This window comes from Ochotona curzoniae, unplaced genomic scaffold, assembly GCF_017591425.1.
Source record: "Ochotona curzoniae isolate NIBS_2020 unplaced genomic scaffold, NIBS_Ocur_1.0 contig_883, whole genome shotgun sequence".
NCBI lineage: Eukaryota > Metazoa > Chordata > Mammalia > Lagomorpha > Ochotonidae > Ochotona > Ochotona curzoniae.
In genome coordinates, this window is record NW_024466599.1 from 1,930,420 (window position 1) to 1,948,488 (window position 18,069).

The window sequence follows — 18,069 nt, forward strand, 5'->3', positions numbered from 1 at the left end:
CCGATTCCCATCCAGCTTCATGATTGTGCCCTGGGAAAGCAGTCGAGGACAGCCCAAATTCTTTGGACCCTGCACTCATGTGGGAGGCCTGGAAGAGGTTCCTGGCTCCTGGCTTCGGATCAGCTCAGCTCTGGTCGTTGTGGTGGCTTGGAGAGTGAACCATCGGATGGAAGATCTTCCTCTCTATCTCTCCTCCTCTCTATATATCTGACTTTGCAATAAAAATAAATAAATCTAAAAAAAGACACAGAGTAACTGATTCCAAACACTGGAGGACAAGAGGCAAGACAGAATCTGAAGTACTGGGGGAAATGACCACCTTACCCAACGACCCTCACTCCTTACCCAGCAACCCTCACTCCTTACCCGGCAACCCTCACTCCTTACCCGGCAACCCACACTCCTTACCCAGCAACCCACACTCCTTACCCAGCAACCCACACTCCTTACCCAACGACCCTCACTCCTTACCCAACGACCCACACTCCTTACCCAGCGACCCTCACTCCTTACCCAGCGACCCTCACTCCTTACCCAGCAACCCACACTCCTTACCTGGCGACCCACACTCCTTACCCAGCAACCCACACTCCTTACCCAGCGACCCTCACTCCTTACCCAGCGACCCTCACTCCTTACCCGGCAACCCTCACTCCTTACCCAGTGACCCTCACTCCTTACCCGGCAACCCTCACTCCTTACCCAACGACCCACACTCCTTACCCAGCAACCCACACTCCTTACCCAGCGACCCTCACTCCTTACCCGGCGACCCTCACTCCTTACCCAGCAACCCACACTCCTTACCTGGCGACCCACACTCCTTACCCAGCAACCCACACTCCTTACCCAGCGACCCTCACTCCTTACCCAGCGACCCTCACTCCTTACCCAAGGACCCACACTCCTTACCCAAGGACCCACACTCCTTACCCAGCAACCCACACTCCTTACCCAAGGACCCACACTCCTTACCCAGCAACCCTCACTCCTTACCCAACGACCCTCACTCCTTACCCAGCGACCCTCACTCCTTACCCGGCAACCCACACTCCTTACCCAGTGACCCTCACTCCTTACCCGGCAACCCACACTCCTTATCCGGCGACCCACACTCCTTACCCAGCGCCCCACCCTCTGTGTTAGTGTGTTCGTCCCCAGCCTCGGACAACGTGCTTCATATGCAGCAGAAGTCAGACTAACATCCTCACCCAGAAACTGGCAACAGTTCCATTCAATTTGGGATTAAGAAGCTGCACATGGGATTTGTTTAAGGGATGCAGAGTTGAGATAAGGAATACACGTGGTCACACAAAGGCAGGTAGGAGAGAAACAGTATTGAGAAATAACGCAACCCAGCTTTCCGATGCGCAGTAGAACAGAAACAGCATAGACTTAATTTAGAAGATAAAAAGAAACTTGTAGAAGTAAAAAACCTTTTCATGGCATTGGGATAGGCAAAGATGTTCATAAACAGACCACAAAAGTCCTAAATTTAAAAATACTTTTTGAAATAATGAATTTCATGAAAGGTAAAACTTTTCTTTTGAAAAATTTTAATATAAGAACAGATTCCATGCAGTTCATAGATATAATTCTGAGAATATAGGGATACACTTGTCTGTTCTTTTTTCATTAAGTCTTTTAATTTACTTTATAATCATGACATTTCATGAATAGATCAACAAATTAAGTGTTGAAAGACCACTGGAAACAAAATCTTTCACTGGCTGGACTGATAAAGCGAGAATAAAATGTAACTCAGAAAACACACAAAAAAAACTATGGAAATTTGGCCATTTCAGCACTGGTGAGGATCTGCAACAACTACCATATTTATACATTCTAAAAAATGAAAATATTATTTATACATTATTTTGGATAAAAAATATACTTCCATATCCACTTCAGAAAATATGTATCTACCCGAATCTGTGCTTTCTGCGTAATAGGCAATTCGGACGTGGCTAGGAGGGTGGGGAAGTGCATTGCATCTGTGCAAACACAAAGCTTTATGTACAGTAAACCCAAGTGAAAGCCAATGAAAAGTCCATTCATCAGCATGCGGGAATAATTAATGGTGCATATTCATGAGATGAAGAAGAACAAGCTTATACCACATGCAGCATGATGCATGAAGTTCATGTTTTGTACACTATAAATAAATAATTGAACTATACATTTATTGCATAAGAAATCAATCTGAAATGAGTTAAATTGACCTCGCACACAATTCTGCCATGCAAAAATGAAAAATAAATTGATTTTATATAACTAGACTTAAAGGAAAGGTTTGCCCTTGGGGGTGACTTGGCAGATATTAGCCTGTAAGCAATGCCTTGTCCTTGGGCCTTAATTAGTGTGTGAAAATATAAAGTAATTGTTGTGGCATGCTGTGAAAAGCTGCTAAAGTTGAGGTCCCTCTCCCTGTGGTTAGTCTGCTCTGGGATTATTGATTTCCCAGAAATTATTGGTAGCTTTTATTGTTGCTGAATCTTTAGAGATAACTGAAAAATATTTGGGACAGCACACACACACACACACACACACACACACACACACACACATCCGTCCACATGTCTACACACACACACACACACACACACACACACACGCACACCAGCCAAGTGACCCTCCCAGCCCTGTCTCTCTCTCTCACACACACACACACACACACACACACACACACACACACATCCGTCCACATGTCTACACACACACACACACACACACACACACACACACACACACACACCCCAGCCGAGTGACCCTCCCAGCCCCGTCTCTCTCTCTCTCACACACACACACACACACACACACATAATTAAGTGACACAAAAGAAACCATATTTTTTATTTTCCATTATTTTAAACAATCAAATAATAGTCATAGAAAATATAAAAATATCATGGAGACTAGAATAAAAATGAATGGAAACTCATCATCACTCATATCTTGTTAAGTTTCCCCAGAATGGGAGCACGTATACTTACAAGGTTAGAAATTAAGAATTATGAATGTTGAAGCCAATTTTCACACTTATGTTTATATAATGATAATTTCCTTATGCCATTAAGTACATTTACAAATTAATTTTAATAATTTCTACTCAACGCAATGAAAACATGAAGAGTTGATCAACTTCATATCAAAGGGCTTTTAGCTGTTTCTCCAGGGTGAAAATAGTTGAGAGTTGTTTGTTTCAGGTACTTTGTGTCGTATTTGTGTCTTGCTTTCCGTGTGGAGGTCTTTTCCTGCTGTTCCCTGATTGTCTGTTGCAGAGACAGGAAAGACTTTGGTGGAGCCATGGTCCCTTTGGAAGGAGAGGTGACATATACTCACGTGCTCTGTGAAGATCGCCAGGGTTCTGGCTGAAATGAGTCTTTAGACACCACCACATAGTGGCCGAAGTCTTTGCATGTGCAGGAATCCCAAATCAGTGCTGGTCCAAGGCCCAGATGTTCCACTTCCCATCCAGCTCCCTGGGTGTGACCTGGGAAAGCAGCTGAGGATGGCCCAAAGCCTTGGGAACCTGCACCTTGTGTGGGAGGCCTGGAAGAGGCTCCTGCAGCTTCTGGCTTCAGTTATGCTCAGCTCCAGCCATTGTGGCCACTTGGGGAGTGACCAGTGGATGGAAGATCTTCCTCTCTGTCTCTCCTGCTCTCTGTATATCTGACTTTCCAATAAAAATAAGTAAATCTTACAAAAAAGAAATGAGTCTTGAAAAAAATACATATGTAGCGCAAAAAATATGTATATATTTTGTAGTGCAAAATATAAATATATGTACCTGCAAAATAGATGTAGTGCTTAATATAACAAACATGAAATATTACATGAGGGTGCTGTGTGTCTCCCAGATCCCTCCAAGTGTCTCGATAGACCACAGAATTGACTTGTAGATTTCTGATAAATTTTGTGAGTTGCTTGTGACTGTGTGTGTGTGGGGGGGGACGGGATGCCACATGTGCTGAAAGGTGTGGATCTGGATATGCAAATCTCCATGGCTGGCTAAGTTTAGTTAAAAGGCTATTATAGTTACAAGAATGGCAGTCCTGGTGACGGAACACTTGTATGAACGAGAGCAAGGTTGTGGTGTTCCGTAAATGTGGGGAGTTTTGGAACAGGCCACTGAGCTAGTGGAGCTAGGGTGTGGCTGGGCTGCTGCCTCTATGCAGCTGCCTTGTAAGTAGTCAGAGACTGGAGCACACTGCATGTTAGAGATGGATACCATGAAGGGATCAAGGGACCCTGCGGAATGTGTTGGTACTCTGAATGGATAAATGTGTGCGTGGATGAAGTGTGCTGCCAGCATCATCTAAGCTGTGAGTCAGCTGGTTTATCCTGGCGCAGAGAGAGGCTGGCCGTTCAGCTACAGCTGTCCCTCCCACCACTGAGTGTGGCCAGAAGTGTTCCATCATGTCCAAGTACCTGTACTCTTTCTTCACCCACAAATGTTACCCAGAGTTCTCTGCTCTTCACTCGCTCACTCCAAGCACACAGCTATGGAACTCAAATGTGAAAGTTAGACACTCCACAGAATCCCAGAAACACATTTCCAGGAACAAAATGTTCATTTTGCAAAAACACCACCCACCACAACTGAGGAGTTACAAGAAATTCCTCAGACACACAGCAATCAACATAGACTCAGAGAACCATGAAGGTGAGGGGAACATGGCCTTCCCAAAGCAATGAAATAGCATGTTCTTTTCAGGTTATGGAGAAGAGAAGACTGACAAAGCATCTGAAAGAGAATTCAGAATTGAAAGAAAGAAGGAAATTAATGGTGACATGGGCAAGAAATTCAGCAAATGAAAGCATTACCTGCACTCCCATTTAAAACATCTCAGTTCGCAATAGGAAAGGTGTAGAATCATCCTTAATGTCCATCAACTGGTAAATGGGCAAAGAAAGTGTATATATAGGCTTGATGTGTATTGCACAACAGTAAAAAGTCAAATTCTGACATTTGTAACAAAATAGAAGCGACTGTAGATAGTAATATCAAATGAAAGAAGGAAGACTTCCAAAACAAATATCACGTTTTCTGTGACTTGCATTAAATAATCTGCAATACACAAAATTGTATCATTTGATTTCTTATGTAATTGCAAATATTGCTTCACTGAATTATATGATGTAAAAAGCAATGCATTCTTTCCTACATCAAGAAAATGATGCTGGAGGGAAATGCAGAGGACTCCTACAGTCCAATAAGCTCTGTGTGAATTGGAGCATTGGCTATGAGGATCAGAGGACAGGAAGCACACTTCTTGGCATGTAGATTGTATTTGCTTTTTAAACAAAAATATAACAAGATCATTTGTAATTATTGTGACTAATTATGTGCCAACAATTTCAATGATGTATATGAAATGGAAAATTATTCAATGCATACTTCTCACTTAGATAGAATCATGTCCTCACAGAATACATAAATAAATTAATAAAGAGCAGATAAAATGGAGCCTGTAATTTAAACTTTACCATTGAGGAACACTTAGGGCCATATGTCTTCAGTGTTGAATTCCACCAAACATTTAAAGAATCATTTCTAATTTCTGATATGGAAAAGCTTGTTCCTGGATTAGGAGAATGAATACAATTTGCACATCAACCAAGTGGCTTTCCAGAGTCAGTGCAATGCCCTCCAAAATCTTAATCACGTGTTTATACAATTAGAGAAAACGTACTGACTGGAACCACAATAATGATGTGCTTATGCAACCAGAGAAAACCACAAAGGGCCTGAACAGGCAAACATTCCTGGACAAAACAAAACAAAAACAGGAGGTATTACACTACCTGACTGATGCATATTACAATGTTAGACTAACTAAAATAGCATAGTGCCAACCTAAAAATATCCATGGTGATGAATATGCTAGGTTAAGCAAGGCTAGACCAGAGCAGAACAAAAGAGAACAGAGTAGAAATCCTGGAAATGAACACACACACCTATAGCTGACTAGTCTTTGACAAAGGTGCTGAGATTATGCACTGGCAAAGGAGCAGTCTTTTCAGTCAGTGGTACTGGGAAAATCAGAGGAGGGAAAGTCCAGCAAAGATACTGCTTCTTTACAAGATAGATTAAAGCTCTAAATGTGAGACTTGGAGCTTTGAGACTATCAAAAATTAGGGAAAATGCCTCAAAACATTAGAATGGGAAGAGTTTTTCTGCATTAGACTTGAAAAGCATGTTGAGTAGAAACACTCATGAGTAAACAGGAGTCCATCAACCAATTGCTTTGGCATCGCAAAGGAAACAAATCCACAGTGTAAAAAGACAAGAAAGAGAATGGGAGAAACAGTTTCAAGTTACACATCTGACAAGGGATTAATGTCCAGGATACATGAAGAAGGCAATCAGCTCAACAGTAAACACCCCAAACTATCCAGTTGCAAAATGTGCAATGTGTTAAACAGACATTTCTCCAGGAAAGACATACAAATGGTCGACAGATACTGGGGAGAATGCTCACCACCATGAATGTGCAGGTCAACCACAACGAGATTGGGTCTCACTCTGGCAAGACTGGCTACTTTGTTTCTTTTTTAAAAGATGTTTTTTTCTTACTTGAAAGAATTACTGAAAGACAGAGAGACAGGGAAGTGAGAGAGATTTATTCCCTGGGTCATCCCCACATGGCTGGCATGGCCAGAGCGGGGTCAGTTGGAAGCTGAGATCTGGATATTCAGGGTTTTCCACAGGAGTGCAGTGGCTGAAATCACGTGGGCCCTCCTCTTCTGCATTAGCAGGGAGTGGATCAGAAGCACAAAAGCCAGGAGATGAACCAGCCTTTGTATGGGATGCCAGCACCATGGGCAGAGGATTACCAGCTGTGCCAACCCCAAGACTGGCGATTTTCAAAAAGTGAAAACCTGAATGTTGGCAAGGATATGGGAAAAGGGACTCCCAGAACACTGCTGGTGGGAATGTAAGTTAGTAACCAACATGGAAAACTATATGGAGTCTTCTCAAAAAATTAAAGATAAAATCACCTTGGAACCCAGCAAACTCATTTCTGGATGTTATCTAAGAGAAACGAAACCCACCTGTTAAAAAGACATCTGCATGTCTGTGCATTGCATCACTATGCTAAGTGAAATAAGCCAAGAACAACAAATCTCACACATGTGTGCAATCAAAAATACAGATGGATCCATGGAGGTTAAAATATAAGAGTATGCATAACAATATTACCACTCTTCATGCTACCATGCAGCAGAATGCCAGAACTTCTTACTATTGCTTAGCTTTGGCCTAGTATAGTTTTCTATTTTATTAAAATCTAGGAGATAAGGTCTTTGTATGTGTTTGCCACAGAAATTTACATGGCTGAAAGAATAACTGAGCCCAATGTGATGACTCAGTGGCTAAATCTTTCCTTGCATGTGCCAAGATCCTGTATGGTTCATGTGCCAGCTGATCCACTTCCTACCCAGCCCCCTGGCCTGGAAAAGCAGTAGATCATGACCCCCAAATCTTTGGACACTGCACACGTGGGAGACCTGGAAGAAGCTCCTGGCTTTGGATCAGCTCAGCTCAGGCCATTGCAGCCACCTGGGGAATGAATCAGTAGATGGGAGATCTTTCTTTCTGTCTCTCCCTCTCTCCATAAATCTGCCTTTCTAATGAAAAATAAATAAATCTTAAAAATAAACGAAGAATAACTATATTTACTCTAATTGTCAGACATTATAAAATGCATGCATTCATGCAGCAAGGCATAGTATGGAACTCTACAAATACACAGAGCCTTTCCATGTACAGCATACCCTTTAAAAATTCACAACATTCATGTTAAGAGTTTATAAATAATGGGCTTCTTCAACAAAATAAGCATTTTTTATCATTTTTTGCTTTTACTTGGACACTTTCTTTGCTTTTCAATAATGTTTTCACTTCTACCTTTTAAAATTTATTATTTTCAAATAACATATGCATTTGTATGATTCATTTTTCTCTGTGAGTTAGCTGGAGTTTTTTATTCAATCCAGTTTCCCAGAGAATGTAACAGTTCGAATAGTTGTAGTGACATATATTTTCATTTTTAATCTGCTACGCTGATAACTTTTCTTTAAAAGTTTGCTTTTTCTGTGTGTAATCTTCTCCACATTGTGTACCCTAGTGTTTCGGAAGCCGTGAACTCTCCTTTCGTGTCATCTACGGTGCCTTTCTGTGGCTGGATGTTCTTGGGTACAGGGGACACTGTGCTGACTTCTCTTGTCACCCGCTGAAGCAGCACTGGTGCTGCAAGACCTCAAAGACAGACTAACGACAGCAGGAGTCCGTGGCTCCCACTCTTGTCTGTCTCAGCAGCTGCTTCATGTTTGCAGACTGGAGTCACACACACAGCAGGACTGTGGTCCCTGCATGCTGTCACTTCTCTTTTCAGTTCCAGTGAAAGGGAGAATGGTCCTGGGGTGAATCGTATTTGGCTCCGTCAGCCTGTTTCCATGAAGCTGGTGTGTAAGGGCTCAGACACTGTGACCTGTTGCTTCATATCTGTGCTATTTTCATATCTTGCTTGACCTGTCAAGAACATTAAATTTTCACTATACTTCCTAGACATTTTTCTGATGGAAGCCTTTATGATTCATGGAGCTCCTTTGTCCAAGCTTATGCGTGTGTTGTATTGTGGTTTTATTTACTAATTAACTGGAGAATGTGAGGAACACAGTCTGTTTTTTGAACCCTATTACATTTGCAAGTTCAGTGTGTTGTCCATTTTGTTTCAAACTCACGCAGCTTTATGTAATGCTTTGACATTTAATTCATGAAATATACATATTAAACACCTGGGATGCTCCTTGTGACACACCAGATTAAACCCATACCAAAGTGTCCGGGTTTGAGTTCCACCTTCACTTTTGTTCCGGCTTCCTGTTAATATGTCTGGAAGCAGTAGATGATGGTTCAGTCTCAGCAACCTGCCACGCCCACAGGAGATCCAGCAGAAGTTCTGGCTTCTTGCTTGGCCTCCCAGAGTCAGTCGTGAGAATGTGGGGCGTGAACTGGAAGATGAAAGATGTTTCTGCACCTGTATCTGTTTGCCTATCTGCTACGTTTCAGCGATCTATCAATCAACTATCAGTTACCTGTCAATTATCTATCTGCTATCTATCTATCATCTCTCTATCATTATCTATGTCCCCCTCTGCCTTCATTTCTATCTCTATTTCCTCTCCTTCTCTCTTTGCTACTCTTTCAAATAAACAAAAATCAATGGTGGAAAAATTAAAAGACGTCTAAGGCATTTTTGCCTTTTTTAAAAAAATTGGATTTGTGAACTCAGATTTCATGTTGCTTATCAGAAATATGCCCATAGAATGTTCTTGAAAAGTCTAATAATACCAGAAAAGTCTACATTCCTTGGCTAGATAGGGTGCAGGGCTCTGTGAGTAGCAGCCCAGATTTCCGTGACTCACCACTCTGGACAGTGATGGTGAGATGCTGACACTCCACTCCACACTCCTAGCACCCGCACACAGTCGCACACAACAGCTGCTCGGCACAGAACGCCACACGGTCTACACCACATTCTAGCTTTCGTTGTTGTGTTTCAATATTCGTTAATGTAGTATGCTTTCTGATCATTTTACTTCATTCTCTAATGTCATAACACACTTTTGCTTCAATCTGAATAACACTGTACTCTTCCTGCACCTGTTCACTTTATTTCCGACAATACATACAAGAGCAATGGAAATCTACCATTACTTTAATCAATGAATCTTTTCATGAGATTCCTTCCAATTGATCACATTTGCATTATTGATTTAATTTGGGTGTTTTTTATTAAAGAAAATGAAATGGGGTTGGTTGTATTGTGAATCTGGCAAATGAACACCAGAAGCAGTCAATGGGCAAGGTCAGGGGCGATGCACTTTCCTGTGTAAACAACCATGGCTGTGCCCAGAGCAGGGAAGCCAAGTGGTCCTTGACTCTGGAGTGAAGATGGAGCTGATTACACCCTGCACAGCTCGGCTTGGGCAACCTCACTTCACTAAACCACAACTGGTGTCGTCCATCAGCCAAGTTCCTACTCATCACCCTTCCTCACGAGATGATTAATTGGCAAAGCAGTAGCCAAAGTGAAGTTTTATTCAAATATCATTTATATATAAATACCACATATTTTTATGTATAAATGATTACTTATTATATTATATTTACATATGTTGTCACTCCTCTTTCCTCAACATTATAATATTTAGGTTCAGTCTTATTAACAAAATAACTACAGTATATTGATTTATAATATGGAAAATATGCAATTATATAAACCGATTACAACTTATATACTTACTCTGAAATTCATATGTTAATTGTTTAATATTTGTGTTTGCTTTGTCTATCTGTCCAAATAAGACTTGTTTATAATTGTTCTTGTAGAAGTGTGGTCGTTTTATGATTTGCTTGTTGAGCAGTGTATTTAGTTGAGCATTAAGCCTGTGATTTTAAAATAAATGGATAATAAGTTATTGCAGAAATTAAAAGAATGAAAGATCCTTTTCAGTTTTTAAGATATGGATGATCTTACTTTACAAGAGATTGCAGTAATTTATACATCCATGGATCACAAGTAGGTTTACCTAGCTTCTCAAATTCTCTGCAATATCATCAGTCTTGAAAAGGTATAATGCTGCTTATTTCACAAGCAACAATTGAAAAGACACAGTAGTTGCAAAATATTTTTAAATTGTATCATACGCATAGAAAATTTTACAGTCATTTAACTCGACCAGTAATATTTTTCTTCATAAACTCCATCTATAAATAAAGGGAAATTTAGGAGGAGTAGGAAATCCTTCTTTTATCTTATCTAATTCCTTATTTCTCAATATGATAATTATTATTCCACTTCTGCTGAAAAAATGAGTTTCAAAGGTTTTTGTATCAAAATAAATTGCTTAAAGTAACATCATATTTATGAACTCATTTCTGATAACAATTTTATTCACATGAAACATTTGGAAAGTACCAGTATAAAACTTAGTTAAATTCTGTAATTAATTTTGATAAACATTAAACAGCGGGCAATACAGAAAACAGAATTCTTACTGTTTTTCATGATACTCTATATTTTGTAATAAAGTCTGGATGAAATAATGCACCATTCTTAATAATTAGTTGTAAAGCTATACAACGTATATACTAAACTCATATGCTCAGTAATGTTCTAGCAATGGTCAACACTGAGATTATTCCCCTAGCAATTTTCTGGTGTTGATCGTTAGCAAACTTCCACCAATATCTATGGCATCAGTACTGCGGATGGTAACATTGTTTTATGCTCATATTTTCCCTAGCCTAGAAGTTCTAGTGCAGCTTTCTGTCATCATAGAAACTCATTTTTGATAAACTCACATGAACTTTTGTGTGCTGGTTAGTTTGTTTTCATTTTTTTTGGAATAACTGATCCCTATAGTATCTTGTGTGTTAAGAAAAGATATTTGTTCATGATTACATATTTAGATATAAAGAACATCAAGTAAAGAACACACCAGTTAAGTAACTTCAATCATAGACAAGTCACGTCGATTTCACACATTTAAATTTATCATGGAATAAGGCAGTAGCCCTTATCTTATTTAAGAGTACATAGCATTATTTTGAAAAATTATTTTTGATTGAGAAATAAAGCTAGGCACAAATTCCAGTGCTATGGACACATTTCCATGATTACTTTTTTTACGTGAGTTAAATGACCCAGTTGCATTTCCAGTGTGTGTTAGTGTGGAAGGCAAGGAGAGGGCATGTCTGAGTGTGTCTTAATCGGGTGAAACGGTGCATGCCGTAAGAAAACATGCAGAGCGAGCACCACGAGCAGACTTTGCAGTCTATAGGCTCATTACGGATCAATGAAGACAGTTAACTGACTTTAGTCTCAACTCATTTAGTTGCTGTATAGAGGCAATTCTTATTTGTCCTAAAAACGGGCCTTGGAACTTTAAAGCCTCCAGTTAAATGAGGTTGCTGTTAGCATCCAAGAAATATTTTCTTTGCCTTGTAATACTAACTTGGCAAGTAGAAATCCTAAGTTAAATATTTACAGCTTAAATAGATGTGCAATGTCTATGTCTGACACGTTTAATAAACATCCATGTTTTAAAAAATGAGCTGAAACCACAACCACCACCTATAGCAACTGGAAATAGTTAACAGGTTTGAAAAATCCTTAGTTTGGAAAGCATATAAGGCAACAACAAGAAGCAAGCATCCGAATCCTTTTCAGGAAGTTCATTCTTAGGCACGGTATCAATGACCAGAAACTACGTAGATCAAAAAGCCGGCAGCACAGTGCAACAGTGAGAGCACACATCACTATTGACTATTAACCACTCACTCTGGCATGTCTCCCTAGCAACCATCTTTGGATTGATGAGGAAACTAGCCCCAGGGAGCCTGTGGCGACATCAAAGTCACATGATGAATTTCTGCCTGGATGTCTGGCATTAAGCTCGCTAACCGTGCAGACACTGCCAGTGATTGTCAATCTGTGCTTGCAGAATCATCAGGGGTCATGGAGACATGTAAAAGAAGCAAAAAGTCTTCCTCTCCAAGTCTCTGCTGGTTTCATATTGCTCTCAGGACAAGCTTCTACTGCTTCTATTTTAAAAATATTATTTTTTTCCCTTAATTCATAGTGAATTCTGATTTTGATTTTGTTTTTGCTTTAAAGTCTTGTTTATAAATTTGGAATTTACTAAGCAGTCACAGTGTGCTAGGATTCATCCATGGCTTAAAGTGAAAAAAAGGCAGCAATTCCCTTTTAAGTGGTAATTGGCTTAACATTTCAGAGTGTGGATCTCCACGTAGTTACTGAATCGGGCATGAGGCTCAGGCTAGACTGGGAAGCCTTTGTTTCCTTCCTATTCACGGTAAGGAGAGCCACGCTCAGTTCACGGTGTGTTTCGCACACCCGTCTCCCTTGCTGAGTTTACAAGTATTTGCCTGATGATTTTCTTCCCTTGCTTTCAGCTAGACTTCCATGCCCGTGGCTATCAGAAACTCACTTTATGTGTGTAACGAACAGATGGCCGAGTCTCCTTGGACCACCAACAGGAGCTCACACGGTGGGGACAATATGGAAGACCACTATATCACTGTCCTTGATCTTTAAATCACAACGCAGAGCTCAGTTCTCCATGAACAAATTCAATAAATGCCAAACTACATATTGTGGGAAAGTTATTGGTAACCTAGACGGATTTGAGGCATGGGATTCCTTGGACGTATTAGGATGTGCGAGAACTTTCTACCTTCTGCCCAGCCCCGGTGTAGCCCGGCATGGGATCTGCCGTCCCTGCTCTGCCCTCTCTGTGCTTTGCCATGGTAGTCTACACAAGGTTCTAGAGCTGAAGCTGTAGCATCAGAAAGACAAACATTCAACATTCCCAACTGTGCAAGCGACTTAACTGCAGTGGACTCCATCGCATTGCTAAAATGAGCAGCAAGAGTTGGTTATGATGAGTAAATATGACGGATTATGTACATCCATCATGTAACATTTGGCATAATGTCGGTTGATTATCAGTCACACATTTTCAAAGCTTGCTTTGAAGTCTTGTAGGACTCATCTATTGTTCTTCATTATATTCAATTTTGCCATGAGTAGCAAACGGAATATTCACAACACAGCTTCAGTTCTCTGTGTTGAAGTGGAATCCAAGAACTTTATTTCCCAGTGTGCTAGGATAGTAGATATTCGGAGAAAAATACCAGGTATAAAAGTACCAGGTACAACTGGACTTTATTTTAAATGCATATTTCTGACAAATGTCACTTTTGCTCATGTGGATTAAAATTTTTCCTATTAACAACTGTGAGATAAACTCGAGAATTTTTAATGTGAAAAGAAAAATTTTAGAAAGTTTTGCAAATGTCAACTTTCTCTTTTAATTAACTATGTTTAGAATATTGGGGAAGTGGATAATTTGCTATAAAATTTAAATGTTAAAAAATTGTGATCTGCATAAAGTGCTCACTGGCTTGTTGAAAGAGAAGCTAAGTGAATTAGTGCCAGGTTACGTTGTGAATGCCACAGAAGGCTTTGGAGAGTTCAAAGAATGCAAATTAATTTGCTATGATTAATAAGGTTGCACATCATAGATTTAATCTGATTAGGTTAGCATTTCCAAAGACGATCCAGATTTGATGCACTTATATAAATCAACATAATAAAGCCAGACCAAAAAAAAGGAAATGGAAATAGACAACATAAAATACAAAGCAGTGTTATCACTTTTCTAGTCTACCTTGTACTTTCAAAGTAGCACGATATATTTCATCATTCTCATTCCAATTACCAAAATGCTGAGCTTTATAAATGCAAAGGCAAAGCAATAATGTGCTCAAAATTACATTTATAGTCAAAAATCTTGTACTTTACATTTTAAAGCCTTGCTTACACGATTGTAAGCAAGTTTTAATATTACAAAAATAATTAATGAATACTTGATGTATATTGTACTTCATAAATAGTCCAAAATGAGGCAAGTGAAATTATTTAGAAATAGAAATGAGAACATAAATACAAGGATAGAATCAGTTTGCACAGTGTTATGTGCATGCCAAGTACTCTTCAGTCTCACCGGATGTGACAGAGCTGTTTTTGCGGAAGTGGCCTGCGAGCGTAAATTGCCACTTCTACACTGAATTGGCCAACTGCATGATTCCCAAGGGCACCCCTGCTCATATGGGATGAGAAATAATCTTCATCTTTTTGAAATTATTTATCTCTTTTGTTTAGAGAGTTACGAACTGAGGGAGAAGCAGAGAGAGATAACTTTCATTCATTGGCTCACGTCTCAGACAGCCGTAACTAACCATGTTGGGCCAGGTGAGCTGAGATTTAGGTGTTTTTTTGTGGCTCACCCACATGGGCGGCAGAGGCCCAAACAGGTGGACATCTTCCTGCTTTCCCCAGCCTCACTAGCAGGGAGCTGGGTTGGAAGTGGAGCTGCTGGAACTGCAAGGGGGCTCGTGTAACACTCGCAACAATCACGCCTTTTTATTGTCAACGAAGTTGATCAGAATGGAACCTTAGTTTTTATTCATGTTTTCCTACTTCATTGTATACTCACATTTGGATATGATAGTCTCTATTGCACAGTTATTATACATCTCCTTAAATGAAAAACCACAAAAAAATCAACAGCAGGAACAAAAACAGAAATTTACAACATGAAGTTAAATAACATGCTACTGAATGACTAATGTATCATTGAAGAAATGAAATGAAAAGCAAGAACCTTCTTGAAGAAAATGATACCACTGTATGATCTATGAGTCAATCATGAGTTTAAATCACTTATGTTCAGGGATAATATGAATTTGTAGTAATGTGGGTCACTCATTGTTTGGTTTAGTCTTCTGTTCTTTTACTGCTATGTTCGTCACATTTGCCTCTGGTTTCGGTGGATGCTATTCCTTTTCTCTGTCAAGAGGACATCTTAAAGTATCATTTGTAGGGCAGGTCTGGAAGAGGTATTTTTTTTTTAACTTTTCTTTATTGTGGAAGGATTTTATTTCATTTTGAAAGACAAAGGAGGACTTTGCTATAGGCACATTATTCTAGGCAGTCATTTTTTTTTTCCTTTTAGAATCTGGAATATGTCACTCCATTTTCTTCTGGTCTATAGAGTTTCCTGTGAGAGGTCTGCTGTGAGTCTGATAGGTTAATTGATTCCTGTACAGGTCAACTGATTTTTTTTCATGTGCACATTTAAGAAGCTTTTCCTTCTGTTTGATTGAAGAGAGCTTGATTATCATGTGTCATGGTGAAGATCACTTTTGGTCAATCCTGTTGGGAATTCTGTGCCCCTTCCTGATCTTGTTTCCCAATTCTTCCTCCAGATTAAGGATGTTTTCCTTTATTATTTCATTGAATATATTTTTAAACCCCGTTTCTTCTCTTACTGTGCCTTAGGGAACTCCCCTAACTCTTCTATTTTGCCTTTTAGTAGTGTCCCTTAATTTTTGAATACTTTTCTGAGTATTGACTCAGTTCCTTATCCAGCTTTTTGATGTTTTACCATTGTGGCAAGAAATATCTTCTAATTCTCAGATTCTTCTTTCTGTCTCTTTCATTCTATTATTGAAACCTTCCACTGAATTTTTAATTTGCTCCATTGTGTCCTTCATTTCCAATAGTTCTGCTTGATTTTGTTTCAGTGTTGCTATTTCCTGTGTGACATACTCCCTAAATTGCTTGAACTCCTATACATACTTCTTGTTGTTGATAAGAAGCTTCCTACCAAGTTTTTAAAAGTTCTTTATCCACCATTTCCTCAATGTATTCCTTAGTTAACACTGAGGTTGGCAAATGCTTTTGCTCCTGCGCTGGAGAGTCTTTGGTAATATTCATTGTGCCTCTGTCTTCTCTTGTGCTCTTAGACATCACACTTCTGGTTAGCAGATTCTTCTGCTTAGGGCAGATTTCTGAACTGAGGAGAATCAAGAGAGCAGAATAGTGAATGGATGTATTTAAACAAACATAGGTTCATTGACCAGAATGAACCCACAGGTCTGCAGTTTGAGTTTCCTGATCGTGTTTGGAACCCAATTCTTCGTTTGTGGTCACTTGTGTAACTCCCTCCAGTGAGTCTCGTGCTGGACTCTTGTGTTCAACTTCCACCTCAGTCTTCTTAGCCCCAGCTTGTGGCTCACCTCTCTCTACCTACTATGGTCCTGTGTTGTGGCTGCACCATTGTCTGTACAACCTTTTTCCACTTCCGATTCAAGAAGTGTCCAGGATTAGGGAGACATCAGGGATTCTAATTAACTGGGTTGTTGGTGGCACTGATCTTGCCAGAACCGGTTGGCTGTTAGGTCTAAAGGCCACTCAGACCTAACATTTCATCTCCATAACATCCTCATCTCCATAAGATGCCAAAGTCAGTACTATTGTCCCTGTGGGACCGGTGCAACACACTGAGCTGGAAGCGAGTTCATTCATACTTTAGTGCATGTGCAGCTGTTGTCCATCCAAAGGTTGTTGCACAACCTTTGCCACACTGTACAAAATTGCATCTGATGTGGCCCTTGTAGAGTTTCTAATCTGTTGGCCATTAAGTTCTGTGTGCTACCCAGACCTACTTCTGGTGGAACCTGTAGGATGCTACATCAGTGCAATGCACTGAGCCAGAATGAGTTCACTCCCACCACAGTGCATGCATAGCCCTGTCCCAAAGCTTTGGCCCTCATATGCAAAATGGCACTTGAGTTGGCTTTTCTGGGGGTTCGGACTTTGAAATCTGTTCTTGCACCACCTGCTTGGGGTCTACTACTCTGTCACTGCTCCTAATATAATCAAACAAACCGGCAGGTTGGGCTGTTCTTTGTCTGGGTTCACCTGCTCAGCTACTGGTGAACTCCCCTTCCCACCTGGCTGCTGGTGGAGCTCAGGCCACCAGTGTAGCTCAGGTTGCTGCTTGCTTACTGTCACTGGTCACTGCAACAAAATACTGTTGTCTCCATTGCTTTCATTTGTCCATCAGTTCCCAGGTGCCCCTCTGCTGTTGGCTTGTCCTCTCCTATTTCCCGGAATGTGCCCTTTCTGCTTCACCCTAGTTATTGAATCTATGGTTGTTTAAACACATCCTTACACTACTCTGCTATCTTGATTCTCCTCAGTCTTTTGTTTTTTATTTTTTACACTGACGTATATTAAATTTAATGTATGATCACAATTTTAACCTGCACTAAATGAATAATACACAAAACAGTAAGTGGGACAATCACTCCTCCTCAAGAGTATAGATGAGGGCTATAAGCAATAATCAAATTTGAAAATGCCAATTTCACTGATACGTGTTACTTTTTATGGTAAGTTCACAAATCAGGGAAAATTGATACTTCTTTTTTTGTGACTGGCTTTTTTTCACTAACTGTGATGCTTTCCAGGTGCATCCATTTTTGCTGCAAAAGATAGGATTTTATTTTTTATGACTCATTGGTATTCCATCATTTGTCAGCCACCATAATTTCTTTATTCAATCATCAATTGAGAGGCATCAGGATTGATTCCATATCTTAGATATTGTGAACTAAGCAGC

At 40.0% G+C, this 18,069-nt stretch overlaps 1 protein-coding gene across 1 annotated transcript; it reads left to right on the top strand.

Annotated features, from left to right (window-relative positions):
* Nucleotides 1-311: 311 nt before the first annotated feature.
* LOC121165345 (protein TRACHEARY ELEMENT DIFFERENTIATION-RELATED 7A-like) lies at nt 312-1,202 on the top strand. The gene has a single exon (XM_040994052.1). It carries the CDS (start codon nt 312-314, stop codon nt 1,200-1,202), a length of 891 nt encoding a protein of 296 aa, XP_040849986.1.
* Nucleotides 1,203-18,069: the final 16,867 nt, after the last annotated feature.

Bases quoted from the DNA above. Each gene is read 5' to 3' on its own strand.
- LOC121165345 (XM_040994052.1), top strand. From the start codon at position 312: ATGACCACCTTACCCAACGACCCTCACTCCTTACCCAGCAACCCTCAC.